General features: G+C 46.5%; 1 protein-coding gene across 2 annotated transcripts in view; it reads right to left on the bottom strand.

Moving 5' to 3' along the window:
* Positions 1 to 13,771: 13,771 nt before the first annotated feature.
* The window catches only part of LOC119962173 (tubulin polyglutamylase TTLL4-like), a 101,181-nt gene continuing 94,982 nt past the window's right edge, over positions 13,772 to 19,970 (bottom strand). For both annotated transcript variants that reach the window (XM_038790117.1, XM_038790119.1), the window contains exons 18-19: positions 18,350 to 18,429; positions 13,772 to 17,332 (exon numbers count right to left, since the gene is read on the bottom strand). In XM_038790117.1, coding sequence (XP_038646045.1) covers positions 17,242 to 17,332; positions 18,350 to 18,429 — 171 coding nt within the window. In that variant the 3' untranslated portion in view covers positions 13,772 to 17,241. The remainder of the gene's footprint in view (positions 17,333 to 18,349; positions 18,430 to 19,970) is intronic.

The raw sequence follows: 19,970 nt of genomic DNA, 5'->3' as shown, positions 1-19,970 counted from the left end.
GGCCGCACACGCGCATGACAGCGACCTGCAGTACAATTTTTTTTTTAAATTTTAGCGTACCCAATTCCATTTTTTCAAGTTAGGGGCAATTTATCGTGGACAGTGACCCGGGGCCAGGACTGAACCTGGGTCCTCCCCGCCGTGAGGCAGCAGTGCTAATCACTGCGCCACCGTGCTGCCCTTTCCGATCATAATTGCTGCATTGGCGACTGTGCCTTTAGTGATCTGGGCCCAGCTCTACGTTCCCTCCCTGCACAACTTCCATCTTCCGGTTTGGCTCACTTCCTTTAAATTGCATCTTAAAACTCACCAAGCTTTTGATCTTTGACCTAATAGCTCCCTTTGCGGCTCAGTGTCGTACTTTGATGATGCTCCTGTGACGTTTCATAACTAAAGACGTGATATAAATTATTGGTGCTGATAATTCTCTGTGAAGCGCCTCAGCGCGTTTAATGGGACTTTGTAAATGTATGTTGCTCTTGCCACTAATACAGGATATTAAGAAAATAGTCTTGATCGACAATGTCCAGAACAAACTGGGCTGAGGATATATGAATCTGAATCAATGTACAATGTCTGTAGAGTGCCTGTGCCGTGCAACTCATGGCAGAGGGAATGATACAAAGCACACCCAGTCACCGTAAGCCAACATGTTCTGCATGCCTTCTAGCCCAGCACTACTATAATTAGTAGCGTCTCCCCCCACCCCAACCGCCCCTCCCCCCCCTCCAAACTATATATAACTTGGACCTTACAATTCAACTCAATGATTGCGACGTTACTATTACATTTTACAGCAGGTGTGCAACAGAATAACACAACTCATAATGTGATTTGTAGAAGACATTTTTTAAACAGCACATTACTAATGCTTACAATTTTGAAAATAAATCTTTCATCGGGAACGATTTTCTTCACTTCCACACAATCCAGTTTGGCATTCTCGAACAGTACTGACGCCCAGGCAATGCGGTAGTGCAGTGGTTAGCACTGTTAACTGTGAATCGCTGGGGTACAGTACTGGTGGAGATGGGTCTGTTAACTGTATAACACTGGGGTACAGTACTGGTGGAGACCTGTCTGTCACACTGGGGTACAATACTGGTGGAGACCTGCCTGTGACTGTATAACACTGGGGTACAGTACTGGTGGAGATGGGTCTGTTAACTATATAACACTGGTGTACAGTACTGGTGGGGACAGGTCAGTCACTGTATATCACTGGGGTACGGTACTGGTGGAGTTGGGTCTGCCACTGTATAACACTGGGGCACAGTACTGGTGGGGACGGGTCTGTCACTGTATAACACTGGGGTACAGTTCTGGTGGGGACAGGTCAGTCACTGTATATCACTGGGGTACAGTACTGGTGGGGACGGGTCTGTCACTGTATAACACTGGGGCATAGTACTGGTGGAGTTGGGTCTGCCACTGTATAACACTGGGGTACAGTACTGGTGGGGACGGGTCTGTCACTGTATAACACTGGGGTACAGTTCTGGTGGGGACAGGTCAGTCACTGTATAGCACTGGGGTACAGTACTGGTGGGGACGGGTCTGTCGCTGTATAACACTGGGGTACAGTGCTGGTGGGGACGGGCCTGTCACTGTATAACACTGGGGTACAGTACTGGTGGAGTTGGGTCTGTCACTGTATAACACTGGGGTACAGTACTGGTGGGGACCTGTCGGCTACTGTATAATGCTGGGGTACAGTACTGGTGAGGACCTGTCTGTCACTGTGTAACGCTGGGGTACAGTACTGGTGTGGATGGATCTGTTAATTGTATATATAACACTGGGCTACAGTACTGGTGGAGATGGGTCTGTTAACTGTGTAACACTGGGCTACAGTACTGGTGGAGATGGGTCTGTTAACTGTATAACACTGGGGTACAGTACTGGTGGAGACCTGTCTGTCACACTGGGGTACAGTACTGGTGGCGATCTGGAGTGTCACTGTGAAACACTGGGGTACAGTACTGGTGGCGATCTGGAGTGTCACTGTGAAACACTGGGGTACAGTACTGGTGGAGATGGGTCTGTTAACTGTGTAACACTGGGCTACAGTACTGGTGGAGATGGGACTGTTAACTGTATAACACTGGGGTACAGTACTGGTGGAGACCTGTCTGTCACACTGGGGTACAGTACTGGTGGCGATCTGGAGTGTCACTGTGAAACACTGGGGTACAGTACTGGTGGCGATCTGGAGTGTCACTGTGAAACACTGGGGTACAGTACTGGTGGAGATGGGTCTGTTAACTGTGTAACACTGGGGTACAGACTGGTGGAGATGGGTCTGTTAACTGTATATCACTGGGGTACAGACTGGTGGAGACCTGTCTGTCACACTGGGGTACAGTACTGGTCGAGACCTGCCTGTGACTGTATAACACTGGGGTACAGTACTGGTGGAGATGGGTCTGTTAACTGTATAACACTGGGGTACAGTACTGGTGGGGACAGGTCAGTCACTGTATATCACTGGGGTACAGTACTGGTGAAGATGGGTCTGTTAACTGTATAACACTGGTGTACAGTACTGGTGGAGATTGGTCTGTTAACTGTGTAACACTGGGGTACAGTACTGGTAGAGACCAGTCTGTCACTGTATAACACTGGGGTACAGTACTGGTAGAGACCAGTCTGTCACTGTATAACACTGGGGTACAGTACTGGTAGAGACCAGTCTGTCACTGTATAACACTGGGGTACAGTACTGGTAGAGACCAGTCTGTCACTGTATAACACTGGGGTACAGTACTGGTGGAGACCAGTTTGTCACTGCATAACACTGGGGTACAGTACCGGTGGGGATGAGTCTGTCATTGTACAACACTGGGATACAGTTATGTTGCGGACAGGTCTGTCACTGTATAACACTGGGGTGCAGTATTTTTAAGGGGCAGCACAGTAGCACAGAGGTTAGCACAGTTGCTTCTGAGCTCCAAAGTCCCAGGTTCAATTCCCTGCTGGGTCACTGTCTGTGCGGAGTCTGCACGTTCTCCCCGTGTCTGCGTGGGTTTCCTCTGGGTGCTCCAGTTTCCTCCCACAGTCCAAAGGTATGCAGGTTAGGTGGATTGGCTGTGCTAAATTGTCCCTTAGTGTCCACAAATGGTAGGTGGGATTACGGGGATGGGGGAGAGGAGTGGGCTTAAGTAGGGTGCTCTTTCCAAGAGCCAGTGCAGAGTGGATGGGCCGAATGGCCTCCTTCTGTGAAGGGACATAGACAGGCTAAGTGAGTGGGCAAAGCTTTGGCAGATGTGGGGAAATTAAATGGAGAGATTGCAGAGCACTGAATTACAGAGGGATCTGGGTGTCCTGCTGCATGGACCACAATACATTAGAATGCAGGTACAGCAAGTGATCAGGAAGGCAATGGAACACTGTTGTTAACTGCAAGGAGAATGGGAAATTTCCTGCAGCTGTCCAGGGCCTTGGATAGAGCACATCTGGAGTAGTGTAGTTATGGGTCTCCTTATTTGAAAAAAATAATGTAATTGCATTGGAATTAGTTCAGCAAAGGCTCACTCAACCCATTTTCAGGATGAAGGATTTATGAAAAAGCAGTGGAAACAAGTTGGGTCCATTCCCATTGGGAGTTTAGAAGAGTGAGAGGTGATTTCATTGAAATATGTGAGATATTGAGGGATCTCGAAATGGTGGACACCCCTGAGGATTTTTCCTCTTGTGACGGCAGACTTGAGTTAGGGGACACATTTTAAGAATCGGAAGTCTCCTTTTTGAGATGGAGATGTGGTGAGCGCTGGTTTGTGGAATTGTGGTCCCCAGTAAAGACTGGGTTCAGAACTGAACAGGTTTTTTGGGTCGGTCTTCACAGTGGAAGACACAAATAACATGCCAGCGACTGATAGAAATGAGGCTATGACAGGTGAGGACCTTGAGAGGATTGTTATCACTAAGGAGGGAGTGATGGGCAAGCTAATGGGGCTAAAGGTAGACAAGTCTCCTGGCCCTGATGGAATGCATCCCAGAGTGCTAAAAGAGATGGCTAGGGAAATTGCAGATGCACTAGTGATAATTTACCGAAATTCACTAGACTCTGGGGTGGTCCCGGTGGATTGGAAATTAGCAAACGTGACGCCACTGTTTAAAAAAGGAGGTAGGCAGAAAGCAGGAAATTATAGGCCAGTGAGTTTAACTTCAGTAATAGGGAAGATGCTGGAATCTATCATCAAGGAAGAAATTGCGAGGCATCTGGATAGAAATTGTCCCATTGGGCAGACGCAGCATGGGTTCGTAAAAGGCAGGTCATGCCTAACTAATTTAGTGGAATTTTTTGAGGACATTACCAGTGCAGTAGATAACGGGGAGCCGATGGATGTGGTATATCTGGATTTCCAGAAAGCCTTTGACAAGGTGCCACACAAAAGGTTGCTGCATAAGATAAAGATGCATGGCATTAAGGGTAAAGTAGTAGCATGGATAAAGGATTGGTTAATTAATAGAAAGCAAAGAGTTGGGATAAATGGGTGTTTCTCTGGTTGGCAATCAGTAGCTAGTGGTGTCCCTCAGGGATCCGTGTTGGGCCCACAATTGTTCACAATTTACATTGATGATTTGGAGTTGGGGACCAAGGGCAATGTGTCCAAGTTTGCAGATGACACTAAGATGAGTGGTAAAGCGAAAAGCGCAGAGGATACTGGAAGTCTGCAGAGGGATTTGGATAGGTTAAGTGAATGGGCTAGGGTCTGGCAGATGGAATACAATGTTGACAAATGTGAGGTTATCCACTTTGGTAGGAATAACAGCAAACGGGATTATTATTTAAACGATAAAATATTAAAGCATGCCGCTGTTCAGAGAGACTTGGGTGTGCTAGTGCATGAGTCACAGAAGGTTGGTTTACAAGTGCAACAGGTGATTAAGAAGGCAAATGGAATTTTGTCCTTCATTGCTAGAGGGATGGAGTTTAAGACTAGGGAGGTTATGTTGCAATTGTATAAGGTGTTAGTGCGGCCACACCTGGAGTATTGTGTTCAGTTTTGGTCTCCTTACTTGAGAAAGGACGTACTGGTGCTGGAGGGTGTGCAGAGGAGATTCACTAGGTTAATCCCAGAGCTGAAGGGGTTGGATTGCGAGGAGAGGTTGAGTAGACTGGGACTGTACTCGTTGGAATTTAGAAGGATGAGGGGGATCTTATAGAAACATTTAAAATTATGAAGGGAATAGATAGGATAGATGCGGGCAGGTTGTTTCCACTGGCGGGTGACAGCAGAACTAGGGGACATAGCCTCAAAATAAGGGGAAGTAGATTTAGGACTGAGTTTAGGAGGAACTTCTTCACCCAAAGGGTTGTGAATCTTTGGAATTCCTTGCCCAGTGAAGCAGTTGAGGCTCCTTCATTACATGTTTTTAAGGTAAAGATAGATAGTTTTTTGAAGAATAAAGGGATTAAGGGTTATGGTGTTCGGGCCGGAAAGTGGAGCTGAGTCCACAAAAGATCAGCCATGATCTAATTGAATGGCGGAGCAGGCTCGAGGGGCCAGATGGCCTACTCCTGCTCCTAATTCTTATGTTCTTATGTTCTTATATGAATGAATGAAAATCGCTTATTGTCACGAGTAGGCTTCAATTAAGTTAGTGAAAAGCCCCTAGTCGCCACATTCCGGCGCCTGTTCGGGGAGGCTGATACGGGAATTGAACCGTGCTGCTGGCCTGCCTTGGTCTGCTTTAAAAGCCAGCGATTTAGCCCAGTGTGCGAAACTAACCCCTGCTGGTTTTTGACTGACAAGGGAATCAAGGACGATCAGGGCAGACAGGAATAATTGACATCACAACCCGAGCAGCCGTGAGCCTATTGAAAGGTAGAGCAGGCTCGAAGGGCCTAAACCTGCTCCTGACCTGTTCCTGTGATGGCATGATTGTCTTAAACGTTAGGTGGGGTTACGGGGATCGGATGGAGGCGAGGGCTGAAGTAGGATGCTCTTTCCAAGGGCTGGTGCAGACCTGATGGGCTGAATGGCCTCCTTCTCTGCTGTAAAGTTTTCCTGAATTGGCCAATATTCTTCTCTCACCCAATAACCCCCCCAAATCAAGCTAATGAGTTTCATCTCATTGTTGTTTGAGGATCTTGCTGTGAGCAAAATGCTGCCTGTTGGGGTGTTTGTGGGACATATGATAAAATACTATATAAATGCAAACCTTTCATAAATGCAATTTAAAAAAAACAATAGGCATCCGGACCTCACTCCAGCGGCTATTGATCAAATTATTAAATCCATCACCACTGAGCTTAGTTTGTGAAACACCCTGGGCGAAATTCTCTCAACGGGAGACTAAGTGGCGATGCCGGAGTGAAAACCGGAGTGTTTGACTCCGGTGTCGGAGGCCGCTCCTCGCCCCCTATTCTCCCACCCCCAGGGGGCTAGGAGCGGCGCCGCGTCAATTTCGCGCGCCGGGCCTTGGCGCCCGCGTCAAAGCGGCGCCGCATAAATGACGCGGCCGGCGGCGCTTAAATGACGTCACCCACGCATGCGCGGTTGCTGTCCTCCCCGCGGGCGCCCCGCAAGACATGGAGCATTGACCTTGCGGGGCTGCGGAGGAAAAAGAGTGCATCCTTTAGAGACGCCGGCCCGCCGATCAGTGGGCACCTATCGCGGGCCAGACCACTACTGAGCACCCCCCCTGGTGCTCGATCCTCCCTCCCTCCCCCACAGGCCGCACACACAGTGTTCGCGCGCTGTTCACGCCGGCAGCGACTAGGTGTGGTTGGCGCTGGCGTGAACCCGTCGGATTGGGCAGGCCGCTCAGCCCATCCGGGCCGGAGAATCTCCGAGCGGCCTGTCGTGAAACGTGGCACGCCGTTTGGGGGGGGGGGGTGGGGGGGGGAGAATTGCGTGCGGGTGCCAGGGCGGCGTGGCAGGAATCGCCCAGCACTCCCGTGATTCTCCCGCCCGGCGTGGGGGTCGGAGAATCGCGTCCCCTTTCTTCCTGTTGTGGGGTGGAGGTGCGGGGCAGTGAAAGGCATCGCTAGTTCACAAATTAACACAAAAGATGGTCTGCCCCTTCTATCATGTGGGGGGCTAGAAGAGAAGGCCATTCTCTTAAAACTGGGATTATATATGGAAGCCAATTGCAAGGAGGAAACCATATCTCTGCCCCCGATGCTAAAGCACTATTCCTCGTGACTGAAATAACTTTGGGCCTCTTGGCAACGTCAAACGTTTGCAGAGATAAATTTATCGGAAGATCAGGCCTGGAACCGACTGTGAAATTTCTTCTTGATCAGCGAAAGTAACGTATTCATGGCCAGGACATCAACCTAGCAATTTCAGCTCAGGTTGTCTGCATTCAACATTTGCCAATATTTCAACAGGACTGGAACCAGGTCAGCTGTACATCCAATCCTATGCCAATGTCCACCGCCCATACATCTTGGAAGTTTACTCCATGGATAGTGGCACTGCTACAGTGTCACATCCAGACTACTACTTTGCATATTCATTTACTTTTGCATTTTACAACTGGTCTCTAGATGTTCAGGCCAGCATTGCTCCCTCAATCACCGTCACACATTACCTGGTCATTTACCTCATTGGTGTCCATTCATTTTCACTATGACCACAATTGGTATACCACGATTCTTTACATTCCAACACTTCACAGGTATTTCACTGGCTGTGAAGAACTTTGTGATGTCCTACAAATATAAGTTCATAAGATATAGGGGCAGAATTAGACCATTTGGCCCATCGGGTCTGCTCCGCTATTCTATCATGGCTGACACGTCCCTCATCTGCTACCGACAGACCAAGAGCTGGATTGAGAAATCAGCCAGAATACATGAACGAGGAGCGGGAGTCGGCAATTTAGCCTCCCGAGCCTAACACCCTCAATATGATCATGGCTGATCCCATCCTGGCCTCAACTCCACCGTCCTGCCCGTTCTCCATAACCCTTCAACCCATTACCAATTAAAAATCTGTCTAACGCCTCCTTACATTTACTCACTGTCCCAGCATCCTCCACACTCTGGGGTAGCGAATCCCACAGATTTACAACCCTTTGGGAGAAGTAGTTTTTCCTCAAATCTGTTTTGAATTTGCTACCTCTTATTCTAAGATTATGACCTCGCGTTCTAGAATGCCCCACGAGAGGAAACATCCGCTCCACGTCTACTTTATCCATAGCTTTTAGCATCTTGTATACCTCAATTAGATCTCCCCTCATTCTTCTCAACTCAAGAGAGTATAGGCCTAAACCGTTCAATTTCTCATCATACGACAAACCCCATATCTCTGGAATCAACCCAGTGAACCTCCTATGAGGTCCTCTCGGATTGTAAGCTCATTCCTCTTACTAAAGGCAAATCAAGACAAAGTTTACGTTGTGTGGAAAGGCCAAATTGGTCCTTGATCTTCAAGTTAGTGCACATAGACTTCTCTCTCACACTTCCATGAGATTTTTGCTTTAGTATGTGCCTTTCTAAAAGCAGCCTGCTTGATTGGCAACTTCAATATTCACTCCCTCCACTACCAATCCACAGTGGCAGCAGCATGTACCATGTACAAGATGCACTGCAGCAACTCACTAAGGCTCCTTCGACAGCACCTTCCAAAATTGAGACCTCTACCACCTAAGAGGGTAGCAGATGCATGGGAATGCAAGTTCCCCACCAAGTCAAAGCTGCTTTGACCCAGCATGACATTAAGGAGCCCCAGAAAAACTGGAACCAAAGGGAATCAGGGAAAAGCTCTCCACTGGTTGGAGTTACACCTGGAACAAAGAAAGATGGTTGTGGTGGTTGGAGGTCAATCTTCTCAGCTCCAGTTCCTCAGGGTAGTGATCTAGTCTCAACCATCGTCAGCTGCTTCATCAATGACCGTCATCCATTATGAGGTCAGAATTGGGCATGCTCACAGATATCTGCACAGTTTTCAGCACTATTCATAACTCCTCAGATACTGAAGCAGTTCACGTTCCTCATGGTAGGCTCATTCAGAAAGTCAGGGAGCATGGGATACAGGGGAATTTGGCTGTCTGGGTACAGAATTGGCTGGCCGAGAGAAGACAGTGAGTGGTAGTGTATAGAAAATATTCCACCTGGAGGTCGATGACCAGTGGTGCCCCCCACAGATCTGTTCTGGGACCTTTGCTCTTTGTGGGTTTTATAAATGACTTGGATGAGGAAGTGGAAGGGTGGGTTAGTAAGTTTGCCGGTGACACGAAGGTTGGTGGAGTTGTAGATAGTGTCGAAGGCTGTTGCAGGATGCAGAGCTGGGCAGAGAAGTGGCAGATGGAGTTCAACCTAGATAAATGTGAAGTGATTCATTTTGGAAGGTTGAATTTGAATGCTGAATACAGGGTTAATGGAGCGGGATTCTCCCCTACCCGGCGTGTCGGAGTGGCGTGAACCACTCAGCCGTCGGGTTGTCCCAAAGGTGCGGAATTCTCGCACCTTTAGGGGCCAAGCCCTCACATTGAGGGCTAGGCCCGCGCCGGAGTGGTTCCCACTCCGCCAGCTGGCGTGAATGGCCTTTGGCACCATGCCAGCCGGGGCCGAAAGCACTTCGCCGGCTGGCGTAAGTCCGCGCATGCGCCGGAGCATCAGCGGCTGCTGACGTCATATCGGCGCATGCGCAGGGGAGTGGGTCTCTTCTGCCTCCGCCAAGAAAAAGAGTGCCCCCCACGGCACAGTCCCGCCCACCGATCGGTGGGCTCTGATCGCGGGGCAGGCCACCGTGGAGGCACCCCTCGGGGTCAGATCGCCCCCCAGGACCCCGGAGCCCACCCACGCCGCCAATCCCACTGGTCAGGTAGGTGGTTTAAACCACACTGGCGGGAGAGGCCTGTCAGCGGCGGGACTTCGGCCCATCGCGGGCCGGAGAATCACCGCGGGGGGCCGCCGACCGGCGCGATTCCCACCCCCGCCAAATCTTCCCGGAGAATTCGGAACACGGCAGGGGCGGGATTGACGCCGGCCCCGGGCGATTCTCCGACCCCCCGGGAGGTCAGAGAATCCCACCCAGGATTCTTGAAACTGTGGAGGAACAGAGGGATCTCGGGGTCCACGTACATAGATCCCTTAAAGTTGCCACCCAGGTTGACAAGAAGGTGGATGGTGTGCTTGCATTCATTAACGGGGGGATTGAGTTTAAGAGCTGCGAGGTTTTGCTGTAGCTTTATAAAACCCAAATAGACCACATTTGGAATATTGTGTCCAGTTCTGGTCACCTCATTATAGGAAGGATGTGGATGCTTTGGGGAGGGTGCAGAGGAGATTTACCAGGATGCTGCCTGGACTGGAGGGCATGTCTTATGAAGAAAGGTTGAGGGAGCTTGGGCTTTTCTCACTGGAGCGAAGAAGGCAGAGAGGTGATATGATAGAAGTGTACAAGGTGATTAGAGGCATGGATAGAGTGGATAGCCAGAGACTTTTCCCAAGGGTGATTGGAGGAAGGTGTAGGGGAGGTATCAGAGGTTGGTTATTTACACAGAGTGGTGGGTGCGTGGAATGCACTGCCAGCAAAGGTGGTGGAGTCAGAGTCATTAGGGACATTTAAGCGAGTCTTGGACAGGCAGATGGACAACAGCAAATTGAAGGGGTGTAGGTTAGGTTGATCTTAGATTAGGATAAATGGTCGGCACAACATCGTGGGCCGAAGGGCCTGTACTGTGCTACAATGTTCTATGCCCAAATACAGCAAGACCTGGACATTACCCAGGCTTGGGCTGAAGGTAAGAGACCATGGGATCCAGAATTGGCCAAGTGGCAGGAAGCAGAGGGGGATGGGTGTTTTTTCGATTGGAAGCCTGTGTTCAGTGGGGTCCCCACAGGTATCAGTGTTGGGGCTCTTGCTGCTTGTGATTTTACATAAATGATTTAGACTTGAACGCAGGAAATGAAAATCGTTTATTGTCACGAGTAGGCTTCAATGAAGTTACTGTGAAAAGCCCCTAGTCACCACATTCCGGCATCTGTTCGGGGAGGCTGGTACGGGAATTGAACCGTGCTGCTGGCCTGCCTTAAAAGCCAGTACTTTAGCCCAGTGTGCTAAACCAGCCCCAGGAGGGTTGATTAGCAAGTTTGCGGATGATACAAAATTGGGGGATGGAAAAGAGTGAGGATAGCCTTACAATACAGGACGACATAGACAGGCTGATCAACGGCAAAAGGAATTCAATCCGATAAGTGTGGTGTGATGCACTTGTGCGGACAAACAAGGCAAGGGAATACTTGGGAAAAACTGAGGATGAGAGGGAACGTGGCGTGCATGTATGTACACCAGTCCCTTAAGGTAGCAGAACAGGTGGATACAGTGGTTAAGGCATACAGCACACTTGTCTTTATTAGTGGAGGCATAGAGTTTAAAGAGCAGTGAGGTTATTCTGTAACTGTATAAAACATTGGCAGGCCCACAGCTAGAGTATGGTGTGCAGTTCTGGAATCCACATTGTAGGAGGGATGTAATAGCACTTGAAAGGGTGATGAGGCCCTCATAACATTTAAGAACTAGTCAGATGTGCACTTACGATGCACAAGGGCGAAGTGTTGGAAAAGGAGATTGGAAGAAGTGGTTTAGGTGGTTGTTTTTGACCAGAGAAGATGTGATGGGTCAAAGGACTTTTTCTGTGCTGTAGACCACTATGATTATTGACCAGTGGCAACTAACAGTCACACCACTCAAGTGCCATGCAATGACCATCTCCAATGAGAGGATCTTACCATCATTCCTTGACATTCAATGACATTACCATTGCAGAAGCCCCCATTATCAACATCAACAGGGGCTGGTTTAGCACACTGGGCTAAAACACTGGCTTTTAAAGAAGATCAAGGCAGGCCAGCAGCACGGTTCAATTCCCGTACCAGCCTCCCCGAACACACGCCGTAATGTGGCGACTAGGGGCTTTTCACAGTAACTTAATTGAAGCCTACTCGTGACAATAAGCCATTTTCATTTCATTTCATTGTGGGGGTTACCATTGGCCAGATACTGGAATGGACTAACCATATAAATACTGTGGCTACCAGAGCAAGTCAACAAAGGCGAGGAATCCTGCAGTAACTTACCTCCTGACTGTCCCCCCCCCCCCCCCCCCCCAAAGCCTGTCCATCATCTACAAGGCGTAAGTCAGGAGTGCAATGGAACACTCTCCACTTGCCTGAATGAGTGCAGCTCCAACAATACTCAAGAAGCTCGACACCAGAGGACAAAGCAACCCGCTTGATTGCTACACCTTCCACAATCAATCCCTCCACCACCGACAGTGGCAGCCATATGTACCATCCACAAGATGCACTACAGGAACTCACCAAGGTTCCTTCGGCAGCACCTTCCAAACCCACAATCACCGAGAAGGACAAAAGTAGCAGATATCTGGAAACATCACCAATTGGAAGTTCCCCTCCAAGTCGCTCACAATCTTGACTTGGAAATATATCGTTGTTCCTTCACTGTTGCTGGGCCAGTTGTCCCATTATTTTTAATGGGGGAGAGAAATGACACAACTATTGATCAGTCCAACATCAAGTTGTGGGATGTTACTGGAATCCATCAGCAGGCAAGATTGACTGGGCACTTAAGGCAATTTTAATTGATCAGAGGTTCAGCATGGATTTGTGAAGGGTAATTTTGTCTGACTAATCTAGTTGGTTTCTTTGGAGGGGTCACTAATATGGCAAAGGTATATAATGTAATTTATATGGGGATTTCCAGAAAGTATCTGATAAAGTTCATTGCAAGAGATTAATCGCAAAATGAGAGATACAAGATTTGATACAACCATATTTAAAAATAAATTTAAAGTACCCAATTCATATTTTTTTTCAATTAAGGGGCAATTAAGCGTGGCCAATCCACCTACCCTGCACATCTTTGAGTTGTGGGAGTGAGGCCCACGCAGGCACAGATAGAATGTACAAACTCCACACGGACAGTGACCCTGGGCCGGGAGCGAACTCGGTACCTCAGATTTGATGTAACCATGAGACATTGGTTGGAAATTGGCTGGGAGACAGAGTAAGGATAAAGGGACATTCATTGGTAAGATATGACAATTGGCAGTTCCAAGCAAATGGTAGCCTGAGCTTTTTAGCATATATGTCAAAACAACTAACAGAGGGGATTTCCAGAGTAACTTCATTGCAGTGTTAATGTAAGCCTACTTGTGACACTAGTAAAGAGTATTATTATACAAGACTGGCCTCTATTGCAAGGAGGCCAAAATATAAAGGGAAGAAATTGATGCTTCAGGTGCACAAAGCCTTGGTCCGATACCATTTGAAGTACTGCACTTTGTTATGAACACCATGCCAGAGGCAGAATGTATGGACCTTGGAAGCGGTAAAGTGTTGATTAATTAGAATGAGGAGTCTGGGGTGCATAAACCTGGCCTGGGGATTTTCACAGTAACTTCTTTGCAGTTTAATGTAAGCCTACTTGTGACACTAATAAAGATTATTGTATTCACTTGAGTTTAGAAGGTATTCACTCGAGTTCAGAAGGTTGAGGGCTGATCTAAGAGATTTTATAACAAGATTGACTACCTCGTGATTCAGTTCCTTTTTCCATGTTGTCAATTGCTTTGTAATTAATATTCTTTTCCTGTCTGCTTGTGCCACACTTTCTCTATTATTTAATCTCTGAATTTATTCAAGACTTGTGGATTTTGTGCTCCATCCAAAATCCAAGCTTACTCTCTTGGCTTATCTCTTACATGGCTTTTCTGCATTTGCTTCAGGATCGTGTGGTGGGACAGTCAACAGTGAAGAAACGGGCAATAAACAAGACGTTGAACAACATTAATTGCAAGCTATCTTTATTAGGATTTTTAAATTATTGCTCAGCTCCAAAATGCAGTCAGACTGTTTCTGCATAATTTATAGAAACTGATCTTGACCAGATCCACAGAGGCATTAGGGAAATAGGTAAACTTAGCGACAGTAGACAAGTGCCAGAATACACAACATAGTTCCATCGTGATTCTCATTTTAAAAAATCTGTTCATCACAAAACAGATTTTGAATGATTATAAAATTGCTTCTCAGTAAACATGTATCAGTTTGTGAAAGGCATCTATTCCCTTTGCTTTTCCCAGAAGACACTCACCCACCCCCCTGGGGGCCAGAGCTCTGTCTGTGCTGGAGTCAGTGCAGTAGGGTAGAAACAGAACTCGCGCTGGGAAAACCAAAGACTGAATACTTGCAAGAATTCACGGCCCCTGCCAGTCTTGTAAACAATTCCTTACACAAATGGATTAAATCAGGTGATACACAGCCCCTTGTAGGATTTCTTATAGTCCTTTTCAGTAGACAGGATACTAAACAAGCAGCAAATAGTGAGTAGATAGGCTCGATTCAATTTAAAGAATGCCATACATGTGTCTGCACTTATAAGTGGGCGTGGATTCAAAGTTGCATTACTAGGATTGCACCAATGCAACATTTCACTATTGCTTTAGTCATCTAAGAGTTTATTTACCATGCACCCAAGTGATCTTAAAAGCAATTTCTTTATCTGAATTATTGCCAGCAATGCAATTTTATCCATTACCTTAAGGGGAAAGAGGGAGATTAGGTGGTGAGCATCACTAATTGTTCTTGCCACAATAGGTTTACCATTATTAAAACAAAGTGTATTGGAAATCCCACAAGGCAGCTGGCATCTTTCAGTTATCATTTCAAGGCGGTCAGAGTTACTTTCATTCCTAATTCACAGCAAACTTGTAAACATGTCACAATTGGTGAATACACAAGATAATTTAAAAATGATCAAAAGCTTTTTTAACTTCTACCGCACAACAAAAGACCAGGGTAGAAATTAGCCCAAGAAGCTCATGACTGATCTTTCGACAGATTTTATTCTTTAAAAATATGAATATGCATTTTCATCAGAGAAATTAAGTATAGAGACTGCAGCCATGTGGTAATCACTCCCCTTACTGGAAATGTTCACCAGTTACAGGATTAGTGCAACAGGAAGTGCCGCTACATAGCTGTGCCAGATCAGCTTGAGCGCTAAGGATTGTCACTCTCCCGATGAGCTGTTAGCAATGTTAGGTGAGCTGGACACAATGTTACCCTTTCTCACTTAAGAATGCAAACAATTCTTGGAGCCAGGAAAGGGTTAAAGATGGATGCAAAACAAGTAAATCTCTCTGAAAGACATTCCAAGATCTCCCCCAATAAATTTGGTGCTCTCAAAGAAGCCAAAAATACCTCCCTTCTATAACCTCTTTGGATTTTTTTTGAGGGAGTGGGATGACAAGCAGGAGAGAAGCTAAAATGGACATGATGCACTCAAGAGGTCATCTACAAAGTCACAAAAATCTGCACCAGAAAGCAACTCCACCTCATAAGGCTCATACTCGTACAATATTCAACAAGTTTGTCCTCCAGCCACCTCTTCCACTTTCGTTGAAGGCACTTGTATTTGCAGACATTCCAACAGTCCAGAAGTTGAACAACATGTTAAGGCCTCTTCCTTTGATGCCATCTTCTGAACATTTACTTGCACTTGGAAGCAGTGCAATACTGGTTTATCAGGTGCCAATTCTGTTCCAATTCAAAACTTCATTCAACACACACTCGCGCACCGCTAATATTGGAAAAATGGCAAATAAATTTGTGCACTTCTAGGCGGAGTTGTAAAATATCAGGTGGTCAGCTTCAAGCTTACACCTCACTTTGCTTTGAATGGGGAGGAAGGAATGAACAGTTATAAATTCAATAAGCCTGGTTGCATACAATCGCATACAGGCCAGTATAACCTCAATGCTAGTTCCACCCCTCACATCTCCAAACAGAAACAACATAAAGTGGCTTGGCAGTGTGGGTACGCCACAGGTTTCTAACAAGCGGTATCGTGGCGGCGAGCAGAGTGGAGACTCTTCCTCCAGAGGCAGGGAGGGAAAGAGGGATTGGTCACTGGACTGCCTGGAACAGGTCTGAAAATCATCTGGGGACGGCGCATAGAAACCCGATGGGGAGCGAGATACATTAAAGCTCAGCATCCATATCAGAATGGACAAAATCTGAGGAATGCTGCGCCGGCATCACAAATAAGTTTAATGCAGTCTGAAAGTTAATACCAAAGTCCATACAGGAGCTGCACTGTGGATCAGCCTCGCTGTAACAGCAGTACCCATGTCACAAGAGTACACTGTCTGGACCAGGACTTCAGAGTTAGTATTGACACTCTGATCTAAAGGTCTGCTTGTCTTGACTTCACCATCGTCTCCAAATGATCTGGATACTTACCAGCAAGTACCAGACAATTATGTATTAGTTCTCATCCTTGCAAGGCAAGGGCTTGAATGACCTGTTGCTTTTACCGATAGGCAGACACTACAGCATTTTGTAAAGCAATTAATTCCATCCAATACATCGAGGTGGTCAAGATGAAATATTTCAGAGGTTTACTAAATTGTTTAACATATTTTCTTTTGAGAACTGAACTCTTGTACAACATCCTGCAGTAAAATCTTTAACGGTGATTTGGAAGGCAATTTTGAATTATAAGACTCATTTTTTGGGGTCTGAGACTTCATTGTAAAAAGAATAATTTTTAATCTAACAAGGTTGCGTCACTTGCGTCAGTGGCGAGTGGAGAGCAGTGAGCATTCTCACAGCCCAGAGCAGTAAGGAAGGAATGGAGTAAATAACTTAGTGAAAGAATGCACCAAGCCTCAATAATAAATTAAGTTAATAGATCAAAATTAGGGAGCGAATGTGCACTTTTCATAGGTTTCTGCAGGTCACTCCACTGTTTAAAATATTTTTGTGGGGTACAAACACTTTCTGGGGGATTTTGTTTGGCGAATAAAACATTTCTCAAGTGAACTGCACCATACTGTAAAACATGTTGGCTGTGCAGACACAGCAATGATGTCCACCAGCAGTTTGCAGTCAGAGGACTTCTCAATGAAGATTCTTGAACATCAACCGCATGCTGCATTCTAATTTTGCAGTTCAGTCAGGCTTAGAATCGTTTAGATGCATAATGTACATTTTACAATCTGGTGAGTGGCTGATGCGGCGTCAAGAATTTAAATCAAGGAGGTTCTGTGCTTAACACACACCAAGGTCTGGGTTTGGCAAGTGGTCATTTCCCTGCTCCCTCACCCCCGATCTTTTCCTCAGCTGAGGTAGGACTGATGAATCTGTGAGATCAAGCTATCGGCAATCAGCTGCAAGCTTCACTTCCAGAAAGTTGGCTGGATGACGAGGAGTACTGCAAGGGCCACCTATGGTAGCAGCTGCTCTGTTGGTCATCAGGACGACTGCTGGATTTCTGCTGGTTGCAGTGGAGCAAGATTAGGTTCTTGATTCACAGTTATTTTCTTTTTTGGCATCGTTTCCCGACTGCAAATAAAACAAAGCAACATTTAGTACCAAGTCATATGAGGTGATATTAGTGCAGATGTCCAAAGATATGGTTAGATGGATTGGCCATGCTAAATTTTCCCCTCGGTGTCCAAGGATGTGTAGGTTAGGTTGGGTTACAGGGATAGAGTGGGGAGTGGGCCTTTCAGAGGGCTGGTGCAGACTCGATCGGCTGAATGACCTCTTCCTGCACTGTAGGAATTCTATGGTTCTATGCCTTGAACAAAGAGGTGGGGTTTAAAGACGTGAGGGGCAGAGACATTTTGAGAGGGAATTCCAGAGCCTAGTGCCTGAGCAGCCAAAGGCACAGGCGGAAATGGCAAAGCAATTAAAATTGCTCAACCAACATCATGAAAACAGATGATCATTACTGCCTACGGAGCTTGCTATGTGGAAATTGGCTGTGGGGGGAGGCGGTGGCGTAGTGGTATTGTCACTGGACTAGTTAAGCAGAGTGGGGACCCATTTAAATCCCCCCACTGCAGATGGTAAAATCTGAATTCAATAAAAATCTGCAATCAAAAGTCTAACAATGACCATGAAACCATTGTCGATTGTCGCAAAAGCCCATCTGATTCACTGATGTCCTTTAGGGAAGGAAATCTGCTGACTTAACCGGTCTGGCCTACATGTGACTCCAGACCCACAGCAATGAGATTGACTCTTATCTGTCCCTTCAAGGGCAATTAGGGATGGGCAAGAAAAGCTGGCACAGCCTTTGACGTCCACATCCCATTAAAGAATAAGAAGAAAAAAATTCCTGTATTACAACAGTGACTATTCTCACTTTGTAAAGCAGTTTGGAGGTCTTGAACGGTGTTTCACAAATTAAATACCTTTCCTTGGAGAACTGCCCCAAAACAAGTGGATAAAAATATTAGAGGGGGTTAGGGATTAACTGAAGCTTTAAAGTATCGAGTCACAAATCAGCTTTGAATCCAAACAGTGGTAACTGTTGGTTTTCCCTACCTCCAATCCACATTGTGATGTTCTTACCTCTGGGAAGGACTAATCACGCTTTCTCCATTTATTCTAAGGTCCGAATTTGGAGTGAACTTAAGTCCAGGTGGGTGCCACTGGCAAGAGAAAAAAATTAAGTTTCACTTTTTATCCAAGATAACTGAAATATAAATCAATAACTGAAATTACAGCAAGGAGGATTAACTGTGGCCATGGAGGCTGCATTAGGACTGTCCTTACTGCAGAGATTATTGGTAAACATAAAAGTGCACAGAATTAGAAATAATCTTGTGGCTTGGTGGTATGACATGAAATACTAAAAGGTCCACAACAAGCATCAAGGAGCCACAGGGAAAGTGAACACGGTTGTAGGGTTTATGACCAGGATGGTCAAGTAGAAGCATAATGCATAAGCTTTTATAAGACCTTGATATGGCTGCATCTAGTTTCTGTTTCTTTACCTGTTGGGAGTAATTGAGGCCCTACAGAAGGCCCACATGAGCTAACGATACCTAGTCTTCGGGCTCTTTGTTAACAAGATAAGCTCAATGAACTGGGGCGGTTTTCACCGCAGAAGCTCTGGGGATGGTAAAGTCTGAAGCGATAAAAGGCGGGTCTTTTAAATAATGAAAGGATAGATTTTGGTTGGGTGGATAGTGTAGCCACCCAAGATGGACACTGGGCTACAAAATGGAGAACTGCTAAGGCTGCAGGGAGAAAACAGTCCTAGCAAGGACAAGCAGTTTGCAGAAGGCTAATTAGCATTCTGCACGTACAGAAACCAGTTTGTGGCCAGGTGCAGAATCTCAGCTAAAGGTGTAAATGGCAACAACGATCTACATAGTAATGAGGTGATCCAGATCCAGGCCCCACACAATAGAAACATTTAGGTATGAATGGATACTTTAGAGTAGACACCCAGACAAAACGGCACCATAGTAACCAACACAAAGAACCACCCATCGAGAAGCGACCCTCAGATTGGGGGGTTTGGAAAATATCGATTGGGAAAAAGGCCCAATCGATACACGGCAGGTAGAGAACCGCCCCGAAGAGGCACGGACTTTGGGGGACCTATAAAAGTAGACCCCGCACATGGTTCGGTCTGTTTTTGGCTCCGGCTCTCTGCTGTTTTCATCGCTTTGCTGATACATCGCATCCTGACTCCAGTTCCATCACCAGCCGTTGAGCCACCAGCCATCGAACTGTAAGTGCCACCACGACGATCGCTACGTGATCCAGACTTTACTAGACCCTGACGACTTTTAAGACTCTGAGAGTTGCAGACCAAGAACGGGACAAAGGCCTCGCTCCCTGACCTTGCCTGTTCCTGTCTAGATAAGTATTTTAGTTGTTTAGTTTAGAAGTAACTTAGCCTCTTTAGCGTATGCATGTGTATTTATTATATTTGTTATAATAAACACAATCGTTTGGACTTACTAATCGGTGTACAGATTTATTACTTTGAACCTGACCTTGATATACTTGTGAGGTGTCTAAATACGGCACCTGGCGACTCCTGAACAGAATTACATACACAGAGCCGTAGTAGTGTTAAGCACATGGCCTTTAAACGGAGGCGTGTTAATACACTCCAATAAAACGCGTAACACTCCAGTAAAACGCGCAACAATAGGTTATTTTAAGATAGACAGGG

Source organism: Scyliorhinus canicula, chromosome 2 (assembly GCF_902713615.1).
Source record: "Scyliorhinus canicula chromosome 2, sScyCan1.1, whole genome shotgun sequence".
Taxonomy (NCBI): Eukaryota; Metazoa; Chordata; class Chondrichthyes; order Carcharhiniformes; family Scyliorhinidae; genus Scyliorhinus; species Scyliorhinus canicula.
Note: the sequence above shows the minus strand (reverse complement) of the source record. Positions and strands in the feature narration are given on the sequence as shown.